General features: G+C 30.4%; 1 protein-coding gene across 4 annotated transcripts in view; it reads right to left on the reverse strand.

Annotated features, from left to right (window-relative positions):
- The window catches only part of LOC118201712 (glycogen debranching enzyme), a 155,497-nt gene that overhangs the window by 22,932 nt on the left and 115,335 nt on the right, over positions 1 to 17,230 (reverse strand). For all 4 annotated transcript variants that reach the window (XM_085820784.1, XM_035373860.2, XM_035373859.2 and 1 more), the window contains exons 20-21: positions 14,823 to 14,925; positions 2,331 to 2,556 (exon numbers count right to left, since the gene is read on the reverse strand). In XM_085820784.1, coding sequence (XP_085676910.1) covers positions 2,331 to 2,556; positions 14,823 to 14,925 — 329 coding nt within the window. The remainder of the gene's footprint in view (positions 1 to 2,330; positions 2,557 to 14,822; positions 14,926 to 17,230) is intronic.

Consider the following 17,230-nt stretch of genomic DNA (forward strand, 5'->3'; position numbering starts at 1 on the left):
TAGATCACCTCAAACTAAATGCGATTTTCATCTTCTCAGTAGAAGCAGGAAATCCAACCCACTTCAAAAACCTGATCTACATTACCCTAGGTCTTCTGATACTATCTCACACAGAATTGACTCTCCTCATGAACCAAGCCAGTGGAGATGACTCCAGACTGCGGATGTATTAATTATACTAACCACTTCCCAGTGCAGAACAAATTACACCCTACTGCAGATTTAAAAAAAAAAAAAAAAAAAAAAACTAAATTAAAGTTAAGAAAACAAAATAAGGTACTTTTAAATATAATTACACACATGAGGGATAAATCTTAGATCCATAGGGGGCATGGGAGAAAAGTTCAGAGATCTGAATCAGTATGCTGAGAAAAGCTCATGTTTTGAGTTAAAATTTAACAAATTTTGAATTTTTAAAAATGCAATTTAGATCACCTTGTCACCTCAACTTAATGTGATTTTCATGCTCTCAATAGAAGCAGGAAATCCAACTATCTTCAAAAAGCTGTTGCACATTACACTAGGTCTTCTGATACTCTCTCACACAGAATTGACTCTTCTCATAAACCAAGCCAGTGGAGAAAACTCCAGACTCAGGATTTATGAATTAGTTTCTTCACGAATTTGAACTCTCAAAAATTTTAGAGACTGTTCAACTTTGCTAAGCTTCTAACTCTCCTCTTGAAAAATTACATGCTTTAAATGTAATCAAGTTAATGGAAACAAACTTATCTTCTCTTACAATGATGACTAGGCATTTCTCCTAATTGGCCAGTGATTACATACAGCGAAGGATAAGGCAACAATAGATTAGTGGCTTAGAGCAATGACTCTACAGAAAAAAAGACTGTGCGTTCAGGCCTCGACCATGAAAAAGCTCTTTCTCTGAACATGTTGATTTTTAAGGCTTTTTCTATACTTTTTAAGAACAGTTCTATTTCTAAGACTCTCTAAAATGAGAAATTTTTAACCTTTATATTTTTTCAGCTTCCTAAGATAAATGAGATCTTGCATAAGATCTACAGTTTTCTTTTCATGATTCAGACATGTTTCTATAGGAAAATGTGGCCTCTTCTTCCTTTCTCATCACCATTCTCCTACTGCAAGAATACTTTCATGCTTTTAACACCATTCCCATTACGGGTTTAACTCAGGAAATAGGAAAGCACTTCTTAGGCAGCAGAAGTTCTGTCTAAACATAATAGTTTCAATCCCACTAATCATAGAATATATTCATATCCCACTAAGAAATAATTTTGGTTTAATTTTATACGTAACATAGAGAAAATAAAAATGCTTTCAGATGCCAAAAAAAAAATTTTTTTTTTGGGGGGGGGGGTGCAAATAACTAAGTGTTAACTTCTTTCTGTGCTGGAGTCACTGCTCTAAGCCACTAATCTATTATTACCTTATCCTTCGCTGTATGTAATTACTGGCCAATTAGGAGAAATGCTTAGTCATCATTTTAAGAGGAGAGGCTAAGCTACATAAAAATCCTGAGAAATTTTAAGAATAAAAGGTAGGAGAAATATGCTGTAAATTGGGTTGATGGAAGTACAGTCAGAAACCGGGAATCGTCCACCTAAATCGGAAGAATTGGCAATGACTTTGCCTTTATTATTAGATTTTCAAACAATAAAGGAGTAAAGAATGGAGAGTAGGAAGGAGAGGAAGAATGGAACAACAGGCAAGGAAATAGTAAACTTATCTTTCCATACTGTTAAAAATTTTCCAGGAATTTTCAAAATCAGTTATTTTCACAAGAACATGAACACATGCACACATATATTCACATACCTTTTTAAACTTTTTTTTTTTTACATTTAATTTCTCATTTATTAAAAGTAAGTTTAACCAAAAACATTTTCAAGAAATCTATTTTAAGACTTATTTTTTTTCAAAATTGAGCTCAAGAACAACTATGTTATTTTTCAGTCTTGTCAATTATATAATTCTCAGGCACTGCAAAATTGCTCCAAACAGCTCTATTCTGTATTTAATCTAATTTAAATATTCATTTACAATATTTCATTCATATTCTTTAAGACATGCATTTATTTATAATAAATATTTCTACATACTTTTTAAATAGACTTTAAAAAAATAGTAATTATTGATTTAAATAAACATGTCTTCAATTTTAATTTTTGGAGTTTTCACAGTATCTCTTTACAACATCTAAAATCTATTCATTTTATTATATCACAATGATTTTCAATTGATATTTGTAACAGTTATTAAAATTTTATGATGCACCTTTAGATTTTTATGCTTATATAACAGAAAAAAATACATAAAAATTTAAAGATGGAAACATATTTTTCACCTACATATTTTCCTGGAGGTTGAGGTGGAGAATCATCAGAGGGGAATAGCCTAGATACTTTGTCTTTTAGAATATTATGTCCATTAGGAACAATTTTCACATATTCTTGAATTGATTGCAACCACCACCAGACAGCATCCCTGCAATTAAATCTAGCACAAACACCTCTGTCCAAAAGATTTGGTATTAGACCATGTCGTAAGCATGCAGCAAAAGCAAGAATGATGTATCTATTAAAAAAAAAAAAAAAAAAACTTTTATAACACCAAATAATTTAACAATTTAATGCTAATTTATCTATTACAGGAAGGGTTCTCAGTTGATGGGGGGGGGGAGAAGATTTATTTGTGTTTTTAATTTGGTCAATTCATGCTGTAACAAAAGAGTGAAAACCAGCTATAGTATAATTTAATCACATAACCTAAAATGGTTAAAGAAATTAAATGTAGGAATTACAAATGCTAAACAAAAGCAAATCAAACATCTCATTAGTCATAAAAATGATTTAAGGTTATATGTACACTGCCCTCTCCTGAAACGAAGCAAAGGTTTGCTTTATTTGATTATAATAAAGCTTAGCTAATTCTGTATTTATCTTCTATTCTAGATGGCCAACCTACATAATTTATTTTGCAAACTTTATGTCTAAAAGGGGATGGACTGGAACACACACAGACACTCACATACATATATGTATACACAGAAAGAATGAGAATGAGTTAACTCATTAAATAAAAAGATAAAAATGGACTTTTCAAAGTCAAATTCTAGTATTAATGCTGCTCATACAGGGTTTGTACACATTTCTGCACACAGAAATTAAGTACTTTTAAGGACTTTTAAGGACCATTCATGAAAAAATTAAGGACCTATAAGCAAATGGGAAATGAATAAATTCAATTAAAATATTATCTATGCTGAACTTCACTTTTGGAATACCATCCTAAAAATAAAATAGATCCATAAGTAGGATGCATTAGTATTAAATATAATTATTAGTAAGTTTGAGAATAAAATAAAGTTTATGAAATCTATCATTAAATATTTTACTCATACTAACTGGACATATTTGAAAGATAAGTGACATTTTATTTAGCTTTTAGTTACAGTTAGCTTTGATTTTTTTTAATGTCTCATTTTGTCACATACTTGCACACTCTATGAGTTTAGTAAATAGTAAGTAGATTTTATGTTAAGTGGCATAGGTTAAAGTGAGAAGTAAAATCACAATCAGCATGATTCAAAACAAAAGGCTGGCTGTTGTCGCCGCTCCTGGTTGCCTAGGTGAGACCTGATGATCAGAACAAACCTTAAGGCCTGATGTAAGCACGGTTCACAATTTTGAAAGTTAGCTGAGGTCTGTCTGATGTAGTTAGTGTCGTAGCTTCTTGTAGAGTTCCAGGCAGCTTCTTGTAGAGATTGTAACTCAGTTAATATAGTTTAAGGTCCTAATAATCCACTAAAGCACCAGAGGTGACAAGTTATTTTGCATTATTTTAAGTCTCACTAGATGCGAAGAATAGGTTTTACATGAATTTTTACATTTTTGTGTTTTATCTTGTGGCCATGATAAGGGTTAATGAAAGGCAATAACTCGCTTTAAAATTCAGAGATAATCTTTAAAGGTAACCAGTTAGTTATACGTAATTAAATTGGGCATCAGATAACCTTAGTCATTATGGATTTACATGGCCACTATTAAATTTTATTTATTTTTTAACAGTATTTGTTAAAAAAGCCTTATTAAATCAAAATCTAATAAAATTTCACAGTTTAAAATACATGTAATTTATGGCTTTGATTCTTAAATGATATTAGGATAATTACACATTAAAAGCTACAACAACACTCAACAAGATATTTATGCGTCTTTTAAGTTGAAGCCTTCCCAGACATTTTGGCTAATTTATATCAATTTCCTTCTCTTCTTTTAAGCATCTTTTCTAACAGTTAGAACTCAATACGCAAGACAGTGTTCTCACTAGTTTCTACATTTTGTATCTCTTAACCTGTCAACGTCTCCAAAATGTACCTATGAGGGTTTACTTGATCTGGTAAAAGTTAAATAGTCCAAAACCCTCTGGACAGATGTGAAGCAAATTATTGCTATATCTGAAAGTAACTACAAAGATTTAAATAAGCTTCTTATTTAAGAAGAAGAATATAAAGCATGTTCTTATGCTAAAAAAATCAATTACAGCTCATGGTGGTGTAATTAAACAAGAAGAATCAAATGCAAACTAAAAATATGGACTAGTCATCAATGACTATACAATTTAATTTCATTTTAAGCTGACTCAGTAACTCTATTGTCATAACAAATTCAAATGTCGTAAGTGGTAATGTAAAGACGAATAATTGCAAATTATCAGGGCGGGCAGGAACTAACGCAGGGAGCAAGTGGAGGTCAAAAACACATTCTTGTCTTACACTCCAAAAACCTCAGTTTAATAACTGTTTAAGCAATTTGCATTCTGGTGAGAAAATAGAAATGGGAAATTATAGTAAAGGTTGAAATTGTAAACAACTAGGTAATTTACATATTAATATCTGTACATATCTTTGAAGAATAATTTTTCTTTCTCTTAATGTATTCAGTTTTTTTTCTTCCACGTTTCCTTTTCATTTCAGAGTTTTTGCACTTAATTAAAGATTTCTGTTATTCTAAAAATACTAAATGCATTTAGAATGTACAGAGAAAGCTGCTAATTGTATAGTAATAGGAACATTCAGAAGAAATATGAAATATATATGGTAAGGTCTGGTTACAGAGCTTTTGAATTTATTCACACATCGAGCAACAAAATCTAGAAATGTCAAAACTTTTAGAATTTAGAACAGGCATTGGAAGCAAAATTTACAAAGGCACCAAGCAGCACAATTTAGTGTGTATGATGCATTAAGACATATTAGATGAATCGTTTAAATTGTCAGTTTTCAATTTCTTTATTAATAAAAAAATTATTTTCTATAATTGCCTGTCCATATGATAAGATTAGAAGCATTTTTGATATTTTATGCTTGTGTCTAGTGAAATATAAAGAAAATAAAGGGAAGATAAAAATGTTAAGAAAAAGATTCTAGTATCAGAACTAAAACATTCAACTATTATGTTTTTATTGCTCTTCCAGATGTTCTCCAAAAAGTAAGAAATTATGTATTAATACCAAGGAGACATTTTTCATTTTGCCACATTTTTCTGGAATCTCCCAGAAAGTGAGTCAATAAATCTTGCCTTCAAATCTTTCTAAACTTTCCAAGCTGCAATGCCTAAAATCCTAAAGAAAAATTACCCCTGCCAATTCGGTAACAGCAAAAAGCCAGAAATATTTTTTAAAAAATTGGATAAAAAATGTGTAAAATTAATTTTATAGAGAAAACTGACGCATATTCTGAGACAATTACATGAGGAAACTCTTACCAGGAAAAAATTAAAAAGAAATTTTTAATTAATTACATAGCTATTTTCCTTTTGCTAAGAACCGTTTCATAAATTGTGCTTTATAGCATTATACCTTGCTTATTTTTCAGATTCAAAATATTGTATAAAAAGTGGCCAAAATGGAACTTTATAATACAAGAGCAAAAAATAAAACTGCTTTATTTTAATGTTATTTCTTAAATGTAATTACAATATATTACCATTATTTTAATGAAACTTATCAATGTTACAATGTTTCAGAAAATTCGTCGAAAAATTCCCAGATCTCGGAATTAAAAATTTTCTATAGAAACTGATCTTAAAATCGCCAATGTTGATAAGTCGCCAAATTTAGAGCAATTTAATAAAAGAATTCACATCCCCAAAAGCGAAAAGTTGTTTAAGAGCTCTTCACTAGAAAAAATGAAATAATTTCGAATGCTTTATGTTTCATACTTGCTTATAAACTCTATTCCACCCTTTATATTAAAAATGGGAACAAATTATAGCCCATGAACGCATTCACCCATTCAAAAGATAATGATATTTGTCAGAGAATTGCCAAAAATATTCCTCCAAAATGATAATTCACACTCAAAATGGCAGTTGTAAAAACAGTCAGAAATTTCAGATGATTAAAAATTAAGGACCTTCTGACGATTTTAGGCAAAATTAAGGATTTTTAAGGACCAAAAATCGATTCCAAAAAACTTAAGGACTTTTAAGGACTATTAAGGACCATACGAACCCTGTCATATTATAAATATAAATTTTAATTTTCTAGGGCAGGGTTTCTTAAACTTTTTTCAGTAGGGGCCCCTTTTTACAACTGAGATTCTTTCACAACCCCCAGGACCCCATAATATTTACAAAAATTTTGTGGGACCCCATAAGCATTGCACAAATCTGACCCACGTGTGTGTGAAACTGTCAATTTTTTTCACTTTTACTGTAATATACTATTGCAGTTTTAGGTCATTAACTTTAATTTCAATTTTAAGACATAGAACAATGTGAATATTTTAAATAAGTAATAGACGAAATGACAGCATTGCTTGCAAAACAAGTAAAATGAACGTTTCTATTATAAAAAGAATGCGTCAAAATGTTTTCCTTTTTTCTTTGTCTATATTGTCTTATCTTTATCTGTTTTCAGATACATTGTGTAAAAATATTTGGTAATCGTAAAATTATTATAATAAGAAGTAGCAAAACTGCTAAATTTTTTCTTGATCCCCTGCCGCAGGTCCCGCCACCCCCAAGGGGGTTGCGACTCACAGTTTAAGAAATGCTGTTCTAGTGGAAAATCAATATTAACAATTAAAATCTATAAATACATACATGTATATATAGTATAGTATAGTATAGTATATTTATATATAACACTGCATTAACAGGTGTGTTTAAATAAAAAATAAGACTTTTTCAGATATACCAACTTATTTTTACATAATTTAATCCTATGCCTCAAATTAAGACTAAATATAATTTTTTTCTAAAAATTGCACAAGCAGTTTCCTTAAAAGTAATAGTCAAAATTTTATTTTTTCAATGTGTAAGAATTATGTTAATTTTATTAACAGTTAAATTTTAAGTTAAAGTTCTTTTCCTGCCAAATTCTTAACTTCAACTTACTACTTCCGGCCAGAACGTAGTTTTGGAATTTGCTGAATATTTAATGAGAAGGAGTGGTATTTAAACCACCAAGTTACTTACTGAGACAGAGAGAGAATCAGAGTTTCTGAACTACACGCGTCTGCCTTTTTGGCCGCTCTCTCTCTCAAAGCTGTTATACGCTCGGCCGTACTCAGGCCCTTGCTAAGCTTCGTAGTAAAATAAGTTAAGGGGCCAACTCTCATTGAACCTTGATAGCTTTGGCTATACTTAGTTAGTTAATCTTAGTTTTAGTTTAATTATTAGTCTTTTAAGTTCAAGTCCAAAGTGCGGACTTTATTTATTCACTTCCAGGCGGAGTTTTGTTAAATCTTATAGAAATAATAAAGGGTTATTTACCCTTCTCTCTTGTTGTTTCCTGTCTTCGAACTCTAGCGATTATTCGCTTATCAGTTCCTATGTTCCTCACTTCCAACATTAACTTAGAATTTCAAGTGAGGGACCTTACAAATGTTAATTGTTTCATCTTTTTGCATATTTGCTTAATCAAATATGACAAAGAATATGACCTTAATTGTATTTGATAACACTTCTTTTCAAAAAAAAAAATCTCACTACCTTCCTGTAATCAGCAGTTTTAGGTTAAACCGCCCCCCCCCCCAAAAAAAAACTGAGATTTGTTTTAGTATCCTGTAAAGTAGCAATTTATTTACTTAAATTATACATATATAAATATATATAGTGAGAGAGAGATAGACAAAATAGTAAGAAATTTAGAACCAAAACCACAAAGACATAACAGAAATGAAATCTAAAACCAGTAAAATCCCTATATTGGAATACCAACATCTCTAAAAAAGTTAATCAAATACAATTTTTACAATTTTTAATCAAATTGCCAGAATTCAAACGTATGCACCGAAGCTGAAAAACAACAGCAAGAAATTCTTCTTACTAATATTTTACAAGAAAATTAAATTCCAATTAATTTCATTAATATTCTACTTAAAAAAGCTCAAGTCTACATCCCATAAACTTTTTTTAAGGTAATGGATTTTTTATCTGAAAGCTCAAATAACAGAAGGATAAAGAAGGATGTTTTAGAAAGATTTAAAGTGTAATTTGTAAATACGTAGGATATTCAGAAAGTAAGGAACGTTTTGGAATTAAAAAGAAACTTAGTACAAGAGAAAAAAAATATTATATACATCAGAAAGAGCGACTAAAATTCTACTTTTCTACATAGTCACCAAACAAATTGAGGCACTTATCATAGCAGTGGACAAGCTCTGAAATTCCTTCGAAATAGAATTCTGTCGCCTGCGATCTCAGCCACTCAGAAAGGGTTCTCAGTTGATGAACATACCTGCAGCTCCTTGTTGTTGTCAAAGCGCTGTGTTGCCAGCCAGTTCTTCATTCTTGGAACAAGTGAAAATCACTAGGTGTAAGATTGGGACTATAGGGCGGATGAGGGGAATACCTCCCACATAAATGAATTAAAGAGTTCTGGAGTGCGGTTTGCCATGTGGGGTCGGGCATTGTTGTGCAAAAACAAAATTTTGGACAACTTTCCTCGGCGCTTGTTTTGAACTGCTCTCCTAAGGTTGCGCAAAGTTTGACAGTACTGCTCAGAGTTTATTGTAGCACCACGTTTGAGAAAATCAAGCAGAAGCACATTCCTATCCCAAAACACAACAAAAAACCGTATCACAGACTGCACCTCACAACTAGCGAGATTTTCAATTGTAGTAGTGCACATTTTAAATTTGAATAAAAAAAAAAAAAAAAAAAAAAAACGGGCAGCGTGGAAATGTTCCCGTTGTGATGGCTGGACGCCGACTGAGATGCCGAGCACGCAGACACCAAAATATATGTGATCGGCGAGCGCCTAGCAATGTCAGATGAAAACGTTCCTTACTTTTTGAATAGCCCTCGTATATAACTACTGTACAACTTCTCTTGACATACTATTATTAACAGAGGGGCTATTCTATTCTAAGTCATCATGATAAGGCCATGGTATGAAAGTTTCATTCTTCTCTAACCATTTGTTTCTTTTTCTTTTTCTTTTCTTTTTTTTTTTTTTTCCTTCTCTTACTTGCATTACTTTAATGCTCTAAAATTAAAAAATAAAAAATTTCTTAATATTCTAAATAAACCTTTTGGGAGGTTTCAAACTTTTCATCGCCAATAGCACCAAACGGACAACCACTAGCATCACCTTTTTCTTTTTGAATTGCTGTCCTTTGTTCTTCTAATAGTTAAGTCAAAATTTGTTTCTCCGTTAATTTTAATATATTTTGCTAATGATTACGTTTTAATTTTAATTTTAATATTAACAAATAGTATGTATTTTACTTTTACTTTATTAGGCATTGAATTTTTCATTTAAATTTGTTTTTGTGACCATCATCTCGAAGCAAATACAATTTTTAATCAAATTACTAAAATTAAAAAGTATGTACTAAAACTGACTATCAAGAGATTCTTCTTCTTACTAGTATTTTTATTTCATGTGAAGGAGGGGGACAGTGTAGAGGAGGCATTCAGAATTTTCATATAAACCGTTATAATTAAATAATTTAAAATGGTTCATCAGCTAATTTTGAATGAATAGAAACACAAGAGTTTTTCTGAGATGAGGGATTCAATTGAATCTTGTGTCCCTCCTCTTGATAACACGTCAATCACATTTTAATTGTATGTCTTTTCCTATTATATGTATTTTTATGTATTTCTGTTGTTTTCAAGATTTCTTCTGGTTTAAAAACACTGAGCTGATGGGTTTTTCAACATTTTTAATTGGAAGATTTATGGATTTTACTGGTTTTAAATTTCATTTCTTTTATGTCTTTGTGGTTCTGGTTCAAAATTTCTTACTATTTTGTCTATGATTGATTAAATTTTCAGCATGATAAATAATACTGGGATATTTCATGATATTTCATGATAAATAATACTGGGATATTTCAGTGTTAAAATTTTTTTAATTATACTGTATATATATGTGTGTGTGTGTATGTAATAAAAACAAATTTTAGAAGTACTGATGTAGGAATACTGAGATGTAGAAGCGCAGAAATTCTGATGATGAAGCATGTAAATGGCGCATTGAAGAGGAATGCATAGCATGCTTATATGTTGTGTTTGTAATATCTAAGAAACTTATTGAGGCAGATTAAATTCCATTTTTATTTAAATTGACATCTGTGGCCACAGTTCACTTGGCACTCTAATTGTGTCATTTCCAGAAAACTTACATGATACTGTTGCAACAGAAACAGAGCACAGCAAAATAATGTTTAAGCAGCAACAAAGGTAGAAGCGAAGTGAGCATTTATATAGTATTGAAGATCACCAAGAGGAAGGTTTTGGTTTAGGTTAGAAATGTTTCAGTTCTCAAAATCTCGAGTTCAAGTTCCCAATTAGCTGCATGTTCCCAATGCATCACCAGCGTAATGCAAGCCATGTATCATGAATTGATCTAGAAATGATGCAATCCAGGAACGTTATTGCAATTTTTAAAATATAGAGAGGAAATACTGAAATTAAAAGCCTATTGTTAAATTGAATTATAAAGTTGATTTACATATTTATCTTACATATTGTTAAAATGTTTCTAAATATGTAAATGATTTTAGTGAAATTGTATGTGAAATTGTAATATTTTTGTAACATGAAATGCTTGAGAGACAAAGCTCTGCAGGAAAAATAAGATTACAGGGGCAAATCTATTTAACATTGAGGTAAATAGCTGTCTCACTAAATTGGCAAGCTATCACCAAGCTAATGCTGGTTTCGGCGACTAAGTTTATCACCAATTTTGGCAAGAAATTGCTAACTGTCACCAAACTTGGCAACCATGTTGTCAGGTTCCTTTATAGCTGTAATTGTTATTGCAATTGATCACCATATGTATCTCTAACTGTATCCGGCCCTCATATGTCTTCCAGTAATTTTGAGAAGTGGAAAATACTACAGATTTCTTGGCAGCTGACGAAAAACTGTACAAGAACAGACAGAGCGTCAGTTTCTTAATTCATATTTGACTTTGGAGTACTGAGATATCTCCGCATCAGCTTTTCTCTATAGATGCACTTTTAGTAGTTTGAAATGTAATTATCCATTATGCTCTGTGATATTAAGAAGAGCTATACGAGTATTTTTGTGGAAAGTTCCAGAACTGTGAAGTGTTTCTTTTGGTAAATTTTATCAAGCTATTATCAGTTCTATGGGCATTCAATTCATTATGAGCCTGTATACATGCAAAAATCTCTATATATATTATATATACATATTTGTGTGTTTGTGTGTATAAGCTATAAAACATAAAAGAAAACTATTAACTTTAATTTGGCAATATTTTTATTCCTCATTTTAATTTCACTGCATCCCCTTCCTGTCTTAAAAATACTAATATATGAATCTAAAATGTATCATCTGAAAATTAATCAGTATTACGCCATTACGTCATCAGAAGCAGGATACACTGAATGATTTTTTTACAGAAAAGGAATTGTAATCGATTTCGATTTATCCTCCTCCTGACGACTGATGCGGAGATATCTGAGTTAACTGGATTCTCCTCTTCTTTCATGTCCCCCCTTTTTTTCTGCTTATGTTTTTATTTTAATTTTTCTTTCAACATTTGTAGAATTCTAATTCTGCATATATAATATTTTTTTTAATTAATTTATTTATCTGAATTTCAATTTTCGGTATTTGTTCTAAATTTCTTTCTTTTTGTATTTAGTATATATTATATATATGTATATATATACACACACACACACACATATATATATATACAATTGTACAGCTGTAAGTAAATAGTACATATCACACACACTAAGGCAACTTCCGAGACATGAACAGTACAATGTAAATTTTTCCAAATGGCTAAATAGAATAGGAGATAAAAAATTACCTACTTTATATATATGAAATTTCCTGCTTTCATAATATTTTGTCAAGATTTATTAGCTATACTGCAAATAGTGATATTATGTATATTTCCAGATATAATATATATGTATGAATGCATACATACATAAGACTGGACTGAAAACTGTCTTACTATTTTCCCTTGTAAACTAATAAAAAGTCAGGTATCAGAATTAGAGGAACCTGATGTTGGCCTTCAGAGAATACATATAACCTTCTCCAGCTGTAATTTTAGCTATTGTTTTTAGCTATTGCAATAACAATTAGTTGACAGGCCTCATGTTTACCACACTTCTGATTCCCATCATCATCAACAATAGAGTCCAATCAGGAGCTATTTAAAATATTCAATAAGCCTTTAATAAAAGCGATGTGCATCACCAAAATAGGAGGGATTGGTTTAATATTCTAGTATCAAAAGAATGAGTCCAGAAGTCTTACAAATCTTCCATGAGACCAAGACAGCACATACTTCAGCAGATGTAGCTTGACGTTCAATAATAAAAAGTTTCTTGTTTTCGATTTTGAAATGTTATATATAATAAGGTACTGTTAGTATGTGCACTATACATATTTCTTCATATCTGCAACTGATTGAATAGCATCCCAGATTAGAGTTCTAGTTTTAAATCTTTAATTATAAAGACAGTGCAACAGGCATTATTAAATTAACAAGTTACAACACAAGTTAATAATTATTAAATCTTAATCTATTATAGTTAAATTATGCATCTGCATTGAAAATTCGTTTCAAATATCCATTAAATTCATTATTTCAGTTTTAAAAACTAAAAATTTATTAAAATGCTTAAAGAGGTTTATTACATCTAGGGACGATCCCTGCCAGCCAGGACTTTTCTGAGAAACAAGATTCTGGTAGCATTGGTTTAAATGGGAGGATATGAAATTAACAAGAAACAGCACTAATGGAGGAGAAGTTTCACCTAGCTACGGAAAGGATGTACCGGCTATGTGCGATTTTAGGAAACTTTGCCGAAAATGTTTCGTCTGCAGCTCTGTCCCGGGTAGAGATCAATCAATCACATGAAAGTTCTACTTCTGAAGAATCACAGGTAATTTCCAGGTTGGCGATGGCTGGAGTAGTAAGATCATGGACGGTAGAAATAGAAGCCAATTTTATTGATGAAATACATACATAAAAGGGAGAATAGCGATGTTCAGGACTTAATTTCTTTTGATTCCGCTGTACTTTTAAATGTGCAGGAAGTGAAAAATAATACTGAAGTTCTGATTGGAAAATATTTATCTTCCTTCCTTCTATATATTACAGACTTGTGCAAAAGAAAGGAACTAAAATTAAAAATACAGCAAAAGGATCCTTGAGTCAAGTTATAGATGGCTTTTTTAATTTCATTTTTTTAAAATATAAAATATGTTTTTTTTTCGTTGTGTAAATAAAATTGTCTTCTATTTCTATATATTTTAATCTATGTAAATTTATATTACACTTAATTATGAACACAAATAGAAAAGTAAGAATTTGCGAAGTAATATTACTGTTAGTCTGTATAAGTTTATTTTGTGCATAATTATGATACACATTACATTAATAGAAAAATAAGAGTTCAACGAGTAAATGATATTGCATTTCATGTTCTTATTTTGAGGAATATAAAATGTTCAAAGTCACTAATCACACTTGAAAAACATATTTCAACTAGATAATTTTTATCTACAAATTACAATAGAAAAATTACAAAAACTGATTATTTAGTTCAGTCTTTCTGTTAGCATTAATTATATATTTTATATACATGTTCATATCTACTACTTGAGAAGTGACTTCGAATATTGATTGACTATTCTGAGTTATTTATTTTTTACTAGGTTACATTATGGTATAAATATGAATATAATGTAACAATACAGAAAGTGAAATAGACATATATGAATCTTGTTAAAAGATTTAGAAAAGTATTACAAAATCAACAAATGCTTTAAGAGTTTTAATGACAAGCAGGAACTAATTTTAAATAACTCCTTATTATTAACTAAATCAAAAGATTTCTTTGTTGTACTCATTTTAAGTTTTTCTCCAAGTGATGAAACAAACAAGAAGAAAGTTTTAAAATTCAGAATACGTGCTATTTTGATATAGTATAATATTTATGAAAGTGCTGAATCATAGTAAAACTCATATGTATTTCACTCATATTACATTCAATCTCCCATATAACATACAAGTTTAAAATGTCAAAAAGAAAATACTGAAATGCTTTCGTAAGAGCGATACAGTACAGAATTTGAAAACAAACGTCTCTTTCGCCAATCTGAGCTATAATTGATTATTGTTTGGCATTCAGGTCTGTTTAGTAAGGGAAAATGGTAACCTAGCTATGCAGGTTTCGTGGAAATGCAGGTTCTCAGAAATGTACCTTTTGATGCCCATCCCCATGTAGCAAAAACATATGTGATAGGAACTTAAGATTTCCTCATACTTTAAATCAAAAAATATACGTCATGCCATTTTTGAAATTAATATGAGCATTTACTCACCTAGCATCCTCATATCGTCCAGTGACAAGAAGTAGTCCCCTGAGAGATATAAAAGTGTCCCTACCCCAGTTGCGCATATACCCAGTGGAAAAGTGAGGTAAACCTATGAAAAAAAATTACGCATCTAAAATATTCTAGTAGTCACACATTTAAAATGCAGAGTGTTTATTCTCATTCATTAATAAGCTATTTAAGAAACACTACATAAATGTTTACAAATTTTCACCCCTTAAATTTTATATACTTATACACTATCCATAATCTTTCTGTTAATTTTTAAGTCAAAAGCAGATGTATCTTAAATATGGGACAAAAATAAAATCATAATACTAGTAAAAAATGCAAATGAAAGGAACATATAAAATCATCACAACAGACAAGCCACAGAGCTAAGAAAAAAATTAGAAATAGCCACTTATTGCATTAGAGAAGAATTAACAATGCCAGTTTAAATTGATAAAGTGAACTAAACTGAATGCATAAAAAATTTGATGGAGAAAGTAAGAATAAATATATAATACATAAAATCTGAATTTGAATAAAAAGCAGATTCTACGGTAAATAATTTTACCTTTGAGAATAAAATTTATAAAAAAATAAAATTTATATTATATATGTTTTGAAAAGAATGGGGGAATTACGTGAAATTGGTATAAACTCAGGTAATTTGTGAAAGCAATTTACAACACATTGTATGTTAAAAGGTTAATAAAAATGACAAAACAAAATATAACAAAGTCTTTACCTATAAGATTATTTATGACACTTAATTTTCAAAAACTGAGACATATAAATGACATGTAACATTATCTGAAGTACCTTAGAAATCCTGAGACAAATCAGTACATGCAATCATAGATGATGGCAGACATTTTTAAAGTTACTGCAGTTATTACTCATAATTAGTCAATAACAAAAAATCTAATTTAATATATAATTATATACATTTTATGCAGATTTCATGCAAATTACTATCCTTCTCAACATTTAACAAACAATCTTTAACTTCTCAGGCTTTCATAATAACAAATATTGAACAATTAACTGCATAGTGTTTCTTCAAGTTTGCAATCTGAATATGAAAGGAGAAGGTGATCTTGCAATACTATAAAAAGAAGCTGTATTCCAAGAAACTGTAAACAATTTTTGTAATGTGATTATGTTACTTGTTACCCTAGAAATATTACAGTCAAAAGTCGTTAATTCGGACACCCATAATTCGGAATGATCTATAATCCGGACCTCAAAGCTCAAAACTTTCTGCGCATGCGCCGCATTGACACATGCGCATAGGCGTTTACGCGTGCGTGAAAGACCTTTTACGACTGCGCATATGCGTGTGAGCAAGCGCAGAATATGTTTTCGTGTGCGCGTTTTACGTATAACGGACAGTATAAGCTAAAATTATCTAATTATCTATTTCAGTTAATGTTGATGATTGCGTTGTTCCTTAATCTTCGAATTGGATCCGGCTTATTATTTTTTGCAGACTGTAAGAGCAATTTTATAAAAGTAAGCTTGAACTTTCGATTATGTCAAATAGAAATTCCGATTCTGCAGCTCCCAAAGGATCATACAAAACGAAAGTATGTTTCGATGTCCATCAAACAAAAAGTGGAATTGCTGCAAAAAATGGATAAAGACATGAAGAATGTGACAGAGAGGTTAGTGAAAACAAAAAAATTTCGATTGACAAGTTAGTCGGTATTCTCGGCACAGCAGTTAGCAGTTACAGGACTTGAACAGCGGAACTTTGTAACTGAACAAGAAATGATGTCTGTTTATAGAATTAAAGAGAAAGTATTATCACATAAAACGAAGCAACTTAAACAACTTACATTGAAAGAAATGTTTAATAAAGTAAACAAATAAATATTAAGCTTTTTTTTTGTAAATTTTGATACCATTTAGATCATAATTGTTCTTTATTTCATAAATTATGGTTTCATATCTTTAATTTTAGATTTCTGCATTCCATCTTACGAGATTGAAACTGATGATCTATAATCCAGAAAAATCGATAATCCAGAATCACCGAAGTCCCGACGAGTCCGGATTAACGACTTTTGACTGTATAACATTAATTTCAGGTCATCCTGAGTAACTGTTGTTACCAAATGAAATATTTAAAATCATTCCAGCATACTTTAGTACATTTTGTAACAAAAGGGTAAATAATCTAAAATTTTAAAAATAAAACTTTTACATAAAATTCATAAATAAAATTAGAAATCTTGATGCTCCTCAGATTTAAATTCAACAAATTTTAGGGAAGAAAAATGTCACACAGATTCTAATTTTTATACATATCCAATACCAGAGTTAAGCATGAAATTTTAATGCTATTTAAATATAAATTCAGCAGCTTTCAGAGATATATGAAGTAAATAGACTTCCCTCGATGGCTG

Source organism: Stegodyphus dumicola, chromosome 7, assembly GCF_044657685.1.
Source record: "Stegodyphus dumicola isolate Sdum_Otavi_A_Nest chromosome 7, ASM4465768v1".
Lineage (NCBI taxonomy): Eukaryota > Metazoa > Arthropoda > Arachnida > Araneae > Eresidae > Stegodyphus > Stegodyphus dumicola.